General features: G+C 35.2%; 1 protein-coding gene across 2 annotated transcripts; it reads right to left on the bottom strand.

The window, feature by feature from the left end:
- Positions 1-853: 853 nt before the first annotated feature.
- On the bottom strand, positions 854-12,157 carry LOC128226935 (BTB/POZ domain-containing protein 1-like). Of its 2 annotated transcripts, none has more exons than XM_052937057.1 (6): positions 12,109-12,157; positions 6,856-8,059; positions 6,330-6,430; positions 6,007-6,094; positions 5,373-5,519; positions 854-5,098 (listed from the first exon to the last, which is right to left on the bottom strand). In XM_052937057.1, exons 2-6 carry the CDS (start codon positions 8,044-8,046, stop codon positions 4,940-4,942), a joined length of 1,686 nt encoding a protein of 561 aa, XP_052793017.1. In that variant the 5' UTR covers positions 8,047-8,059; positions 12,109-12,157; the 3' UTR covers positions 854-4,939. The 2 variants fall into 2 exon arrangements, with proteins under 2 accessions (XP_052793017.1, XP_052793016.1); XM_052937056.1 differs by having other exon boundaries at positions 12,105-12,154.
- Positions 12,158-12,248: the final 91 nt, after the last annotated feature.

Below are 12,248 nucleotides of genomic sequence, written 5' to 3'. Positions count from 1 at the left end.
CCGGTAGCAGTAACGGTAGCAATGGAAGCCGTGTACAACGTCATTATCACTCACGTTGACGCATCACTCGTGTTGACGTTGAAATGACCCCATTCGCGCTTTAGGCTGACTCGTATATTCAAAGTTTGGTCAGTTGTGTAACAATGTGGAAACGAAGCGGAGCTGTCTAAGAGAGACAACTCCAGCGTAACTTGTGTTAAATGCAGGCATTTTTTATTCAGCAAATACCATTTATAGAGTTATGTTTCTTGCATCATAAAGCGTTTCCATGTTTTTACCGGGCCTGGAAATTTCAGTCTTACCCACTCCGGGTAAAACAACTGACGTGCATCTACGCACCATTTCAGAATAATACTCTAGTGGATAATGATACTGAATAAAAAATATAAAACAAATAGATGAGCAAAGTCAGAACACTGTACATCAACACAAATATTAATACAAAAAATAAATGAAAATCTCGAAACGGCGACGTCAATCTGGAACTTTTTCTCGTTGTTTCAATAAACAATTCCTTAAAATATAGCATTTATTTAATATGATATGTTTAAAGGCATTTACAGAAAGACCCAAAATAGTAATGACAAAAAACCTCGGAGAACGAAATGACGTCTTGGCGCGGGTCGGCACGTGCGGATATAAACAACTTCTATAAAATAACGGTTTCCTTGATAATAGTGACCGTCTATATGATATTAGCACCTTAAATGACCCAACATAAATAGGCCTTTGGCACTCAACGTAGTATACAAAAATAGGCCCATATTCGCCCTCCGAGGTCAATTTTGTTTGTGTCGAAGACCGAACAAATGCTATGACGATTCACATTTTTTTTTAAATAATAAAGAAGATATAAATATCTAACGTTAGCTGTTTCCGTAATGACAAGTCATTGGATGGAACACATAACAGTGGTTTATTGTGAATGGCAAGTATACGACAACAATGGCTTAACAGAAGATGTGATCACATACATGTAGGCAAATGTTTATACCATTCTAATTCAATTCTGTTGGTAGTATAATCTTAGGGTTTTGTTAGCCATATACAACATAGGGAAAATAATATACTTAAACTAAAGCTATATGGGTGTATGAGTCAGCCTACCATACCAACTTCCGTATCTAACAAAACAATAGATGTGTGTGCAAGAGGGTATGAAACTATCAAACAACATGCGCCTTCTATCATATTAAGGTGTAAATGGTTTCTGCTAACATACTGGGTTTTGGAAAGAAGTAGGAGTTTTACTCCTAAATAAACGATAAAAACATCGCATACTGAATATAATGTCAAACAAACTAACAAGAGCTGTCACATAACATGATAAATGCCCCCTGTTTGACCTCGTCGGATGGTTAGCCATTAATATAAAGTTTATATATACAGGTATGTTGATTAAAGTTTGTATTATATTCCCATTTAACAAATGCCTTCAAAAGGAATTTATTCAATTTAACAAATCTATGAAGAATAATTGAATTCCTGTCATCAGGTAATTAAACATTATCGCCGAGATATTAATCTTTGCTAACAATTACCCCAACCTTGACCTTTGAACTCAAAATCGATAGGGATCCTCTACTTGTTGTGACCAACCTGCCCACCCAGTAAATGTTTTTTTGCCCCAAGCATTCAGTTATTAATCAGAAACCGTTTACAGGTCAAGGTCATCACCACCTCACTACCTTTGACCTACTGACCTCAAAATCGATATGGGTCATCTAGTTCGACGTTTATTGACAGGAGTGTTCTTCAGTTATTGCTCGGAAATCTTTTGACATTGCTAACTTGACCAAATGCCTACCGACTTCCTCGGAATCGTGGTGTCATGTGCAGGTCATGACCTACTGGCCTTCCAATTTTTCAGATCCCTTCGCGTTAGCTCAAGTTCACTGCGACCATGACCAACTGACTTCCTCAAAATCGAGTGGTCATCAGAAGGTCATGATCTACCTGCTTATTAATTTTAAAGATCCATTGGCCCAAACATTGTTCAGTTATCAATCATACACTTGGGGAGACAGACGAACAGATGGACGCACAGACACACAGACAGGCGGCTTTATTACTTCTATTGATATCATCAGCTAAGTAATAGCGAACATTAAAATACAGCTGATATAAAGGTAAACAAACTCAGGTAAGCAATTCATGTTTGCCAGTGGTATTCTCTGCTACATAAAACCTTAATACATGAATATTTTTACTTGAAATATCCATCAATAAAAAAAAATCATTTTACAAAGATCAAACATAAAAATGTACTTAATACAATTGATACAATCTTGTCACCATTGAAGAGCTAGAATCAATTATCAGACAAAATTGTACATGCAAAACGAGATAATATTTTATTCATTTAAAAAACAACAATCTTCTAAATACTGAACGTAAAAATAAAATAATAAATATCTGGTCCATGAAGGATACCGGGAAAAAGGCTGACACCGTAAAACTGTATAGATTATAGAATATTTGATTAAATGCACTGCATTACATAGCTTAAACTATACAATTTCTATAAATTTTTTATATCCTTCGAATCTACGACATTGGTTCGAATCATATGATACCATGTTTTTTATCACAATGATAAGCATGACTTTCTCAAGTTAGAATATTGTATGTGGTCCACACCCCAATATCCGTCCAAAAGCCAAGGGTAAATTGGACAACAGTAAAAAGGCTTGCCAACTTCCCTCCAGGCTTCTACGCTACAAGATGGTCATGTTATAATAGCTTTCACAAGAGTGCCCCACAGGGAACACCAGCGCTCCTCTGCCTATTTTCTGGTAAAAAAGGGAAACAACTCAGCAATGATCAAAGCCAGAGTTATGGGCCTTGCTATACATGTTTGTATTGTCTCTAGCAATGAGCCTTGCTATACATGTTTGTATTGTCTCTAGCAATGAGCCTTGCTATACATGTTTGTATTGTCTCTAGCAATATGTGTACAAAGTTTCATTTAGCCAACATGTTGGTTTATTGAGTTACAGCCAAGGTGAGTTTTTCCCCTACCACTGAAGACAATGACACAAAGGCTGACAACTTTGTTTCTACGATTCGGCTGATTATTAAATTTGTCTAAGATATTATGCCCATTCACATTCTGAACAAATTTGGTGTTAATGAGACTGAGGCTTCTAAAGTGATTGCTTTCTACATTTTTGATCGGAAAATACCAATTTTAGGTACTTTCTATAATTTATGGGCAACTACTATTGAGTGACTAGAGTGATATTGCTTGTTATGGAACTTGTCTGAGATATTATGCCCATACACATTCTGACCAAATTTAGTAGTGATTGGACAAAGAATTCTGAAGTTATTGACCGGACAAGACTGATTTTTGGTTATTACTTTTAAGGTGATAGCTCTCGAGTGACTTAAGCGATATGGCTGGTTATCATACTTGTTTGAGATATTATGCCCATACAAATTCTGACCAAATTTGATGATGATTTTGAAAAGACTCCTTAAGTTTATGATCAGACAAGACCAATTTAAGTTAAAGGGCAGTAACTCTCAAGTGACTAAAGCAATATGGCTGATTATTGAACTTGTCTGAGATAATATTCCCATACACATTCTGACCATATTTGGTGATGATTGGACAAAGGATTGTCAAGGAATTGATTGGATAACATACTGGATTCTGTGCACCTTCCCTCCCAACCACCCATCCCAACTATAACTTGTCCAGTTCTATGAAAGGGCATATAAAAATGTAGTCAAACAAAACTTTGGCTAACTTCATATAACAAAATTAATTACAAGTATAGCTGAATACTACATAACAAGTGATGCAACTCCTTAATCTTCAACATTTATCACAAGCAATACAAACATGCACTATTGATATCACTAACAAAATCCAACAAAGAATTATAAAATGTGATGTCAATGTGACAAGAAAAAAAATATGCACATGTAATAATTTAAATGAAAACAATTATATACACAATTCAATGGTTCCAGTCACATTGATGCAGTTAACATTGACCCCTAAGAACTTGGCTAATATATGAAGCATATCAATCAATAAGAATATAAAAATGAAAGTTAATATGAAATGATCTGAGATAACCAATGCAGAAGCAATACTGTATATAAGTCTACAATATGTTAGCTGATGTGTGAACAAATCTAGATGACGGTGATATCATGTGCAGCTCTATGTGTAAACATCTAGATCCAGTGTCCTATTTGTAGACAAATCTAGTTCCAGTGTCCCATGTGTAGACAATTCAAGATCCAGTGTCCCATGTGTAGACAAATCTAGATCCAGTGTCCTATGTGTAGACAAATCTAGATCTAGTGTTCTATGTGTAGACAAATCTAGATCTGATATCCTATGAGTAGACAAATCTTGATCTGATATCCTGTATGTGGACAAATCCAGATCCAATATCCTACGTGTAGACAAATCTAGATCTGATATCATATGTGTAGACAAATCTAGATCCGATATATAGACAAATCTGATCCGATGTCCATTATGTAGACAAATCTAGATCCGATATCCCATCTGTAGACAAATCTAGATCCAGGGTCCTATGAGTTGACAAATCTAGATCCAGTGTCCGAAGTATAAGTGTAGGCATATCCGATAACCTGTGTGTGGACAAATCTAGATTTGATAGCCTTAAGTAGACAAACCTATATCCGACATCCTGTATGTTGACAAATCTAGATCTGATATCTTATGTGAAGACAAATCTAGATTTTATATCATATGTGAAGACAAATCGAGATCTGATAAAATATGTGTAGACAAATCTTGATAAGATATCCTATATGTCGACAAATCTAGATATGATATCATATTTGTAGACAAATCTAGATCCAATATCCTATAAGTAGACAAATCTAGTTCACAATGTAAGAATGTATAGCCCTATGAGTAATGTGTGTGTAAAAAGGACACTAGACAGTTTTATGTGTAGAAGATGATCTCTGGTATCTGGCCATCCTCGACTGATGTGCCATTGTTGTTGCCTGCCGCATAGTGAAACTGAAACGTCACTTTCCCACCGGACACAGACTCATGAGTCACTTTACGTAGGCCCTTTGAACCATAGTAGGAATCTGGACCCTACAATAATCAAGTTAGGTGTCTAGTCATTATAACTATTTTATTGCTTTTGTTATAGCTATACCCAAAATAAAACATTAATGATCATATACTAGTACATAATATCTTACAAGAATGAACAGAATTTCTAAAGGCCTTCAACTTCAATATAAATACTGGTCTGCAAGTAAACTTAAAAGTAATTTTCATCATGCAATCAATGACACAGATTTTGACTTTTCACCATATATTTTCTTATCATTCTTATACCATTATGGTTTTGCCATTCTCTTACCTTAAGTGTGACACATGCGGTGTAGCTGACATTTGGTAGAATCTCTACTGGCTCCTTGAACATGACACGGAAAGTGGAGTTGGAACCGTCACATTGGAAACTGGTGTCATTCAGACCCATCACCTTCCCATTGTCCGACTGCAATATCTGTAGGACAGCATAGGAATGGGTTAAAGGCACTCGTTCATAGTGTTTGTTAAGATAATTAACATTGGTATTACTGTGTATACTTCATAAACTTATAATATTCAAAAATGTATGTAATGGAGTTCACTCTGTATAAAAGGTGTTCAGCAGAATTTTCATTAGTTAAAGTTGAGAACATCTTTTTTTGGAATCTGACTTTTTATGGAATGGTTTTCCATTTGGAGTACCAAGTATTGTACTTACAACCCTTTATGCTGATTTTTTGTAGCCTTAACAAAAAACTTAAGATGGAGTCCTTTCAAAACATATTTAACAATGGTTGAGATCACAAAACAATAACAGGCAAATGCATATAGGGAAGAAGGAAATTATGTGGAATAAAAACTGACTATCATGATTTGGAGATAAAGGCATAATTATCATTTTTCAGTACAGACCACAGATTAATCACTTTAGAGTGTGTTATATCTTTCCAAGACTATTTTACCTGTATGTTGACCTGGTACTCGGTTGGCCCATGTATGCTACCATACAGGCCGAATCCCACCACAAATATACGCCTATTCACCATAAACCTATAAACAGAAATTTAATATGTGTTCATTTCAAAAATAAAATCCTGCCTCCAGTTAAATTTTTAAATTCCAGTAGATATTTAAATTGATTTTGATAAGAAATATTTATATGCACAGAAAACTGATAAACACAATTTCAATGAAATAATCTACAATGAAACAGATAATCAGAGACACAACAGAAAGGACTTTGTTTAGAAAATGAGAACCACACTGACTGATTAGCAAGCATTACCTGATTCTGTCGCTAGTCCCACTGTATCCCCAACGACTCTCAATCTGACAAAACCGGGACACAACCTGCTCCTTCCCCGTCAGGCAGCAACGCGGAACATCCTGGTAATGAACAACAATGCATGTTTTATCATTTAAGTATAACAAAAATCTTAGGTGAACAGTAGAGATATTAAGTAGTTATTCAAAAAAATCAAGATTGAAAATACCAATATAAAATTATAATTTCGGTTTCAATTCAATACATTATTAATAAGTCACTAAACCAGCATTGAAATAAGACTTTTGGATGAACATGCCTGAATTCTTACACTAGTGCTATATAGCATATTCTTCTTTAACAAGCCTTTAATATATAAAATCCAAAATTTGAGAAAGCCTCAAAGCATTCTAGAAGTGCAGGACTAGCAGGCTTGTACTAATTTCGACTTTTAATAACCCACTAAAATTCCTTCAAGCAATATACATGTAAAAGTGCATTGCATGTTAACATGAATTTAATAATTTCATCTTTTTTAATTAGTCACCTGAAAGTGTATGGAGGGTTTAGGATTGACAGTGAAGTACAGAAACAACTGCACAACTTCTCTGTCCTCCAGGATCCCACTCTGTGCAGGGCCCATTGCAAACTCTTCAATACTCATTAGTGGGAACCGGATGAGGCGCAGGGCTCTGCCTAGCACCTGTCTTTGATGTTCTGGGGTTGGCTGAAGGTTACGTCTCCTGCATTCAGACTCAGACCAGCGAAACACTGCTGTACACAGCTTGCTCTCCCTTATACCTAGAGTGTCCCGCTCCAGAACTACACACAATGTGTCATGATCAATATCAGTGAAACCTTCCGCATTTAGAGCCTCTGATGTGCTTTTGTCAATGGTTTCAAGACAAAGAGCTGCTAGCTGGGGCTCATCAAATAGTCTAGCTTGTGTCAGAAGCATAAATGCATTGTCACTGCTAAGGTTTCTCTTCAGAAATTCAACACAGGCCTTTTCTAGGGCTGGTACAGCATACTTCTTGGCAGTATAAAGAGTAGTCATCACTGTTTCAGGTCCAATATGAACTTCATCAGAATACAAAAACTTTAAAAGAGCAACAAATGCAGCTGGTTCAACATCTGGTATATCAATAACACTTTCGCTCGTGGCCATATGACCATTAAATTGAGCATCAAACACTGCAGAACCAACTGACAATACAAACTTATGTGCAGGAATAATTTGTGAGTTTGGAGGCTTTCCTACCCTAAAGTGAATATCACTCATAATCTCAGTGTTCATCAAATATGCAAGTCTTTCCTTGATGGCAGGCTTTGATGCCTGCCAGTTGTAAGGTGCGTTACCCTGGCCTGTTAATGTAGCAGCTGCATTTGGGGCACAGGACACTGGGATGATGGGTGCAGTGAGCAAGGTTGAGGGTCCAGCAGTTGACACTGATGCCGTGGCTGGGTACTCTGTGACAGCAATAGACGATAAAGACACTACAGAGTCCGCTCTTTCAAGGTCAGGCTCAAGAGAAAGATTCAGAGGAACATTATTTAGATTGTTACTCGCATTTAAGTTCGCTTGTGATGCACTGTTGGCAATCATAGCAGACACAGTGTTAGAACTATTGCCATTGCCGTGATTTCGAGATGAGTTGTTGGCCCGGGAACTGGATTCAGTGGACCTCTGATTTTTTGCTGCTGGTGTGTCATCTTTCCCAGGTTTGTCTTTTTCCATTTCTAGAATTACTCTGAAATTGTAAAACAAAAACGTGAAAAACAAATTATAAACAACTTGCTGATTTATCTACCAATTAATGGTAGGACTTCTTTCACTACTGCAGTATACCGTACATCAGATATGCTTTCAAAAGACTCCGTCTTATTTACATCACACAATTCATAAGGATGTTCAATGAATCACTTAAAGGTGAAAATAATTTAGGTTATTTATTACTCAAACATCTATTTGAATATTGCAATTGATAACAAAGTAGAACAAATCTCAGCAATACATTTATTTGAATACTGCACAGTGCAGACGATATAGAAAGAGAACAAATCCCAACAATACATCCATTTAAATAGTGCTTTACAGGTAGAACAACCCGCAACAACACATTAACATAAGTCAGTATACCATATCTACTTAATTAGCTGATCAAATAAACAAATCATATCATATAGAGTGTGTTCAGAATGAAGTGCTAATCCTGATTTGTCATTAGGAATGATATACAGTAATATTTATTCAACGAGACAAATTTAAATGTGGAATGATGGTTAAGTAGCTTAATTTAACACCAATCAACCATGGAATAACAACAATTGTTTTCAAATGGTATCAGTACCTTAAAACTGCACTCTCATAAATTGATAGTTTTGACATTTTTTTTCATTTTTTGTCTCAGAATCAGCTGCTTTTGGTATCAATGCCTTCATTTCAGTCCTATAATATAATTTACAACAGAACATAACATTAATTGTTTGGAAAACAGCCGTAAAACTCAATTTTCCTCAAGCGTTAGAAACGCCTTTAGCCATGAAATATCAATTTTCAAGTAAATATGAAAAACAGAGATCTGATCTTTTGTCAGCAATCTTGTATCACTGGTTCCCAGACATTTACGCAAACTTTGGCTCATTCAAAAACAAAAAATATGTCAAAGCTTTAAGAGTGTCAATCTGTGAGTGGGCAACTTTAAGAGTCATTCTATACGAATATATCTAAACACATGTAACACTAACAAAATATCAACCATAATTTTACAATGAATTTTAATTTTGAGATATGTGAAATGAATTACATACTAAATTTTACAACAAATAACATTGTAATTATGACATTTCAAAATAATTATATTTTATCTATCAACCACAACTGAAATAAATGATTATCAGGCTAATTATGGTCACAAACTCTAACTTTTCTTTTTCTGTTTTAATGATTTAAATACAATTAAAATCATATGACACTTGCACTCCATTTGTCAAATGATTTAATTTCAAAAACAACTTTATATAAGTGCAAACATTGAGCGACTACAAACGGTAGCAATAAATTTCAAGCTCCATCTGTACAAAATAATATCCAAATATTGCATCTTACTACATAGATTTCTTTGGGTCACAAACATTACGAACCATGGACATTACGGACCAGACATAACGGACGAGATTTGGGGACTTAAATGACCATATTTAGAGACATTACAGACCATGATATATAATTTTACTCACATTTTGTTTTAACTATATAACATACCATATTTGCAGACAATGATTTATAATTTAACTAAGTCACAGTTTGATTTTACTTTATAATGTACCATATTTTGGGACATTGCGGACCATGAAGTTGAACTATACATTACTCACAGTTTGTTTTAGCACAAAATTTATAAAATGCCATATTTGAGGCCACAATAACAACTAATTGTGTAACACTGATTTGTGACTGATTTCAAGGCCGGTATCTGGCAGGGGCTAAGAAACTTTTTCGATGATCCAGACATACAGGGTTGTGCCCAGGCACTTTGGCCAGGCCCTATGGAGAAAGGTGCAAGAGTGTGGACTGCAGATAAAATATATAAAAGATGCAACATGTATTAATAATACATCGTTGTATTGTGGTATTACATTCGTGAATCATGTGTATATTTATATGTTCTTATATGTGCTCAATTGATTTTGGGAAATAAACTGTTTTGGAAATTATTTGTTTTGTTTCTTTTATCTGTTTTAACTGCCAATCTTTCAAATTTCGTTCATTACTCACATAATTATTTTATTAAAAATAAAGTTACTATAGACTAAATAAATGATTATCAGGCTATACACTGGTCTTTAACACCTTATGGAATTTCTAACCATTGATTCTATCTGAATTTCACTGGATTTTTCACATTTAGATGGAAGACAACTGGCATGTGTCATATCATACTGAGCACTAATATACAAATGTTTATTAAAGAATGAAGATGATGGAGTGAACAGTGCTCCAGCCAGGATTTGAAAAGGGCAGGGCGGAGTTTTGAAAAGGGCAACTACATGAGTCGTGTAGGGGCGATTGGGGGTGGTTGTGGGAGGGGTCCACCCCTGTCACAAGGTTGTTTTTGTTTGTTGTTGTTTTGTGGGGGGGGGGTGGGGGGGGGGGGGGCGGGTCTCCACCTAGAATTTGATTTGTTTTCATACTCAATTTAAATCATTTTCCATGATTTCCAGACTTGAACAAAAAAAGTTTGTTTTTTTCTCCAAATTTGGAAGGGTGTGTTTGAATAATATCAAAATTAAAATTTGTCTTTTTTGTCTGTGGTAGTATGATTGTACTTGTCTGGAGTCTCCTTTAGTGCAATGTCACATATTTCTCCAAAAATCGAAGACAGTTAAACATTTGAAGCAATCAAATAAATAAATACACAAAAAACAAGTATGTAGGTGACGAATCTTAGTTTGGTACGATCGGGATTGGGTACGAATGTTACATTCAGCCTGGCTGTTTTTAATTGTCTTTGGTAAAATAATGTTTAATATGCTAATGTTTTAGAATAAAATGACAATAAAAATCACTGCCCTTTCTTTAAAAATCACTTATAAAACATAGAACATTGATAAAATAACTCCGAAATTCGTTCTGACAAAATGGCGGTTTCGGCGAATTTTGACATGATCATAACCACGATAGGTAAACACTACATAAAGCATCAGCATATATTTCTGGGTTACAATGAAATTTTCATCAATAATATTTTACAAATAAACTTTAAAAAACATTTACTGAAATAGTGAAGTATTTGATTGTGTTAGCGCCACCTTTGTTATGTTTACAATTGGCCGTGACCCTCTGCTTCAAATCAACAATGTTAAAATGACGATTTTCTTCAGTACAATACAATTAACAATTATTTTAAAAGATTTAATTGTGCTTGACAACATTTTTCACCATCCCTTCGCATTTTCTATCGCATTTACGAATTTTCATCATTAAATGAACGAATTCTCAATGTATATTCTGATTGGCTGATATTCAATAGCTCCGCCTCCTGCCGATGTTTCCCTATTTGTCTCTTCTTAATTATTGGATTAGAAGATGACCGATTATGAATACACAGGTCGTCTGCTCACTACACAAATACACAATTAGCTGTCATATGACTTGGACAAGGCACATGGTAAGATGAAAGGGCAGTACGGCATATTTTAAGCAGTCAATGGGGGCATGGTGACACCTAGCGGGAACACTATTATCATAAGTATTACGTAATTTGTCTCAATTATGACAGCGGATTAAGGGCTGCCGATCTTTTATAATGATTTCAATAGTAAAAAGGGCACAAACGGGATAATTGGTGCTAATAGAGCATTTGTGAAAAGGGCACTACTCAAAAAGGGGGCAGGGCGGTAAGAAAAGGGGCACGGGCGCTGCGCCATTGAAAAACGGGCTAGCTGGAGCACTGAGTGAATAAATAAATAAATGATAATAACATTATAAATCATGGTCCGTAAGTTTCTCAAGATGGTCCGTAATGTTTCTTAATATGGTTCGTTATGTCCCCAAATGTGATCCGTAATGTCCATGGTCCGTAATGTCCGTAATTCATTTCTTCAACTGTTTAAAACCTATAATGGAATAAATTTCCTTTTATTGTCTAATTTTGGCCGCAGTTTTCAAAGCCCATCTTTGTCTATGTCGTCAGCACTATTCAATGCTTTCTATATTGTCCGCTAATTGGAGAGCATAAGATTTATAATTAAAAAAGTACGTTAGGCATCAAAAAGAAAACAATAACATTCAACCTGCCAATTTTATCAGTTCCAAGTTTCTTTCTCTGACATTTTGTCAGTTGTCAAAATGTTCGAATTCATATAAATTATTTTAAAATAGTTTAAGCTACTGAATATTAAACTGTTGATTTTTATTGAAATCAACATTATATTAAA

This window comes from Mya arenaria, chromosome 3, assembly GCF_026914265.1.
Source record: "Mya arenaria isolate MELC-2E11 chromosome 3, ASM2691426v1".
Taxonomy (NCBI): Eukaryota; Metazoa; Mollusca; class Bivalvia; order Myida; family Myidae; genus Mya; species Mya arenaria.
Note: the sequence above shows the minus strand (reverse complement) of the source record. Positions and strands in the feature narration are given on the sequence as shown.

Bases quoted from the DNA above. Each gene is read 5' to 3' on its own strand.
- LOC128226935 (XM_052937057.1), bottom strand. From the start codon at position 8,046: ATGGAAAAAGACAAACCTGGGAAAGATGACACACCAGCAGCAAAAAAT. The intron at 5,520-6,006 runs GTAAAATAGTCT...GCTGTCCTACAG, and splicing joins AGTACCAGGTCAACATACAG to ATATTGCAGTCGGACAATGG. The intron at 5,099-5,372 runs GTAAGAGAATGG...TGATTATTGTAG, and splicing joins CCGCATGTGTCACACTTAAG to GGTCCAGATTCCTACTATGG.